This window comes from Arachis duranensis, chromosome 9 (assembly GCF_000817695.3).
Source record: "Arachis duranensis cultivar V14167 chromosome 9, aradu.V14167.gnm2.J7QH, whole genome shotgun sequence".
Lineage (NCBI taxonomy): Eukaryota > Viridiplantae > Streptophyta > Magnoliopsida > Fabales > Fabaceae > Arachis > Arachis duranensis.
Window position 1 is genome coordinate 94,060,421 of NC_029780.3, and position 4,191 is coordinate 94,064,611.

Here is a 4,191-nt window from a genome sequence, read left to right on the forward strand (position 1 = left end):
TAATATAAAATTACTTATTTTTCTTTTATAATTAAGTGATTGTCAAGTTTTAATAAAAATACAGATCCTTAAACTTTCTCTTATACCTATTCCCACAATAACCATCGTATACTGCATATATATAGGCGATTTTTTAACTCATCATTATATTCATTTCACACAACACCATTGCATGAACTCTCTCCAAATACTACAAGACAAACAAGTAGGCAACAAAATCCAATCGGCAACTCCATATGCTTTACAATCGTTAAGTTCAAATTTTGGAACTTCGTTCCCGTTGAAGGAGTCATATTCATATGGTCATTCCATTTCATTGCTCAATTTCGTTTACTGTATGTATATATATTAATAATATTTTCTTTTCAAAGAACAAAACATATATGCACTTCCAAATTGTTTCTATCTGTCGGCGTTGTTTCCAATGTAAAACCCTTGACATTACATAAAAACAAATAGAGCTTATGCTACTTATAAATATAGAGCAAATCAATTAGGATGATCGATGATCAAATCAACTAACTACATACTCTTGAAATACATATATCTCCGCACTTCCAAACATTTTTATTATTATTTTGAACCTAATTAGATAACTATGAATATTGGTGGTTATCCATCCTCATCATCCGTGTGGTCTGCTAAATTTTGTGGCTGTGGAGGTGACGCTAAAACATGTAATAATCATTATAAGCTTTATATATACCTTGCATGATTAAATGTCAGCTTGAATTGTATATATATTTTGCTTCTTGCTATATGAATATGCTTAATTTAATTTGTTACATACATATTTATTTGTTAGTATTTTACAGAAAAATAAGGTGACAATTAAATTTTTAAAAATCTTAATTTTGTATTAATTAGTTTATTAAAAAATATTAATTTAATTTTTTAAAATAACAAATGATGAACACTTTATATCTTTTTATCTATTCATTACTAAAAATTTAAGGATATAGTAGTCTATTTATAAAAGATCATCACGTAGATAATAATTTTTAGAGTAAAATTTCACCTGTTTTAATAGCATTCGTGGTAAATAAAAAACAGTTGATAAATATTATATGAAAACTCAGAAGATAATAAATGTTTTATTGTTAAAAATTATATCGTTTCCATGCTCATGTGACAGCAACAAAATACGCACTACTATATATAACAAAATACATGAATAATTTCATTTCGTTTCACAATATTTTGACGAAAAGATATATTTTTCTTTTCTTTTTTTAAAGACTAATTAATCTGAGATTAAAATTTTTGAGGATGTAATTATCACTTTATTCTTGATTGAATTATATGTCTCCAATTTTTTAAAATAATTATTAGAATAAATAATTTATTTGAAATTAATAATAATATATTCTATGCAGGTTTGATAACTTGCTGTCTACCCTGTGTCACCTTTGGGCAAATTGCAGAAATTGTGGATGAAGGGAAGAGTTGTAAGTATAATAATTAGATAATTCCACTATGAATAATTTATTTATATACACAAAATATCTCTAGCTAATTACACTGTTTTGTTCTTTTCTTTTGTTGAATTTCTGTATGTAGCATGCGCTTCACAAGGGTGTGTATATGGGTTACTGATGATGATTTCATGCCACTGGTTCTATTCATGTGTTTATAGAGAGAAACTGAGAAAAAAGTATGGGTTAGCATCTGAACCTTGCTGTGATTGCTGCGTTCATTTTTGCTGTGATTCATGCGCCTTATGCCAAGAACATCAAGAGCTCAAATTAAGAGGCCATGACCCTTCCAAAGGTAAGAATCGTCATCATCATCTCTTAGTCTTACAATGCAACTCTACTAGTTAGTTGAACAAAAAATACCGTAATACTATATATAGAGACAATAATTTAAAATTATTTTATTTAATTTATTATTTATAATTTTATGTATATGCAACTGAGTTTTAATCTTTCTATTTTCGTGGAAATTTACTATGTTGTTGTAAACAAAAAATATTATATATGCAGGTTGGATTGGACCACCAACAACTAATCAACCACCTATGCCTCCTACCATGTATAAATGATCCACCGGCATATATCAAGATCCACTGGATATATATTACTTTTCAGAATATCTTTAAATAATATTTTGAAATGTCTATTAAATCATTGGTTAAGCAAAGAAAAGAAAAAGAAACAAAATTTGAGACTTAATTTAACCAGTTTAAGAGATATTTCAAGATATCTTTTTAAAGGAGTGTTAATAAAATAAAATAACGCAATTTTTTTTTCGTACATCATCTTCTTGTAATGGATCGTAAGACTTCTTCTTGAGGACGGAAAATTTCAATAGTATTTCTTTCTTTATAAAATCTTTGTGCGCATTCATACACGTATACCATAAAGTCATAAACTATGCATTTAGTTTTTGTGTCAGTGTCACGAAATATATGTAAAATAACATTGCTAGCTAGCTAGCTAGCTCAAATATATATAGTAGATTATTTTATCCTTTGTTTCTGATTGACTATCACGGTATAAGTATTCTTTTTATGATGTTAAAATAACACGAGTAATTATTTTTTTCTTTATTTTTAAATTTTGAAGTGTAAATTTATTTGTGAATTTTTAACAAAAAATTATAGGTAATTTATTATGATAAAATTGTAAAAATTTAAATTTTTAAACAAATTTTTTAAAAATAAAAATTAATATTACTACAATAAATCCGATAGTAATAAACTCTAGAATTTTGCTAATTAAAAATTAATATTTACCGTTAAATTCGTTAGTAATTAGCGGTAGACGAAAAAAGTCTGTAACACCATACCCTTCAAAACCTTATACTTAAATTATAAATTAATGAGAGTTTTGTGCTACGACACAAAACAGAGATATAAATACTTACGTATAGAACAAGATATTAAGCTAGAACCCTATAAGAAGGTTTAAACTTCGGATAAAAAATAATTCGTCAATCGTTCACACTCGATAACATGCATAAGCGCGTCAAAAAAAGTAAAAAATGAGAATTTATTCTAAAAAGCTAAAAATGTGATTTTTTTTATGGCTTAATATGATAGAGGAGATTGAGACGAGAATTTTGATACCAATTTTGTAGAAATCAGACCAAAATTGGACCGAAACGGAACAAACCGGGACAACCGGACCCATATTGGGCCCTTGGCCCAACCTAACTAAACCTAATACACTCATTTCAGTACTCTCTCTCCTCACTACACTCTAATTCATGCTGAAAAATGGAGGCCAAGAAGGGAAGAACACTCTCTCAAGTTCTAACCCTTGTTTGATCTTCAAACCACCATAACTTTTGATCTAAAGTTCTGATTGCCGCACCGTTTGCAGCCACGCGTTCACCGCGGAGAACTCTACAAAACCCACTACTTTATTCTTGAGGTAAGCCACGAAATCATCTCAGTTCTTCATCCCTAAAATTCGAATTTCATGATGAAATGTATTGAGATTTTGGACTCTTTGATGTTATAGGACCCAACTCTCTTGAAGGATAAGGTTAATCTTGTCTCCTTGTACCTTGGGTGTGGTAAGATTCTCAACTCTAGTGTAGTTTGTTGTTCTATGATGTTTGAGTATTGTGATGTTGTGTTTGGGTATGATAAATGCGGCTTAGGTAATGTATATGTGAATATTGGAGTTTGATTGGGAATTTGGAAAGCTTGAATAAGGGTTTTAGTGTGCAAAAATCTGTTCTTGGAGGTGTTGAGACATTGAGAACTTGTGGACAAGTAGTTTGGAAGTGCTCCAGTTGAGCGTGGAAAATTGGCTAAGGTATGGTCTCAGTTTCCTGTATCTAAAATGTAACGTGGTGTGAAAACTTAGGCTAGAGGCCCTAAGATAAGCATTGAATATGTTGATGTGGTTGAATGGTTGAGATATTTGATGTGGTCATATATGTGTTTATGATTATTGATGCCTTGATGGTATGATGTATGAGAGATATGCATGTTGTGATATATGTTTGATAATTGATTGAGGTTGAATTATGGGTGGAACCATATTGATGGTGAGTATGATATTGATTATATATGATAGTGTTTGTTTGGAAATGGTGTTGTTGAAAATTGGTATGAGAGAGAGTATATGACATGGAAAAGTGTTTGAGATTAAGCCGCTTGAGTGAAGTGGATTAAAATGATGGAATGGTATTTTTGTGAATTGTGGTAAAGTGTTAATGTGTGAGTTGAGGATGCTT

The 4,191-nt window shown here is 29.7% G+C and overlaps 1 protein-coding gene across 1 annotated transcript; it reads left to right on the plus strand.

The window, feature by feature from the left end:
• Positions 1-505: 505 nt before the first annotated feature.
• LOC107466247 (cell number regulator 7) lies at positions 506-2,139 on the plus strand. The gene is made up of 4 exons (XM_016085234.3): positions 506-677; positions 1,377-1,448; positions 1,561-1,770; positions 1,986-2,139. Exons 1-4 carry the CDS (start codon positions 599-601, stop codon positions 2,042-2,044), a joined length of 420 nt encoding a protein of 139 aa, XP_015940720.1. The 5' UTR covers positions 506-598; the 3' UTR covers positions 2,045-2,139.
• The last annotated feature ends 2,052 nt before the right edge of the window (positions 2,140-4,191 follow it).

Excerpts from the sequence above, each read along its gene's own strand:
- LOC107466247 (XM_016085234.3), top strand. The coding sequence starts at position 599 with ATGAATATTGGTGGTTATCCATCCTCATCATCCGTGTGGTCTGCTAAA. Across the intron at positions 678-1,376 it reads TGGAGGTGACGCTAAAACAT|GTTTGATAACTTGCTGTCTA; the intron begins GTAATAATCATT and ends TATTCTATGCAG. Across the intron at positions 1,449-1,560 it reads TGTGGATGAAGGGAAGAGTT|CATGCGCTTCACAAGGGTGT; the intron begins GTAAGTATAATA and ends TTCTGTATGTAG.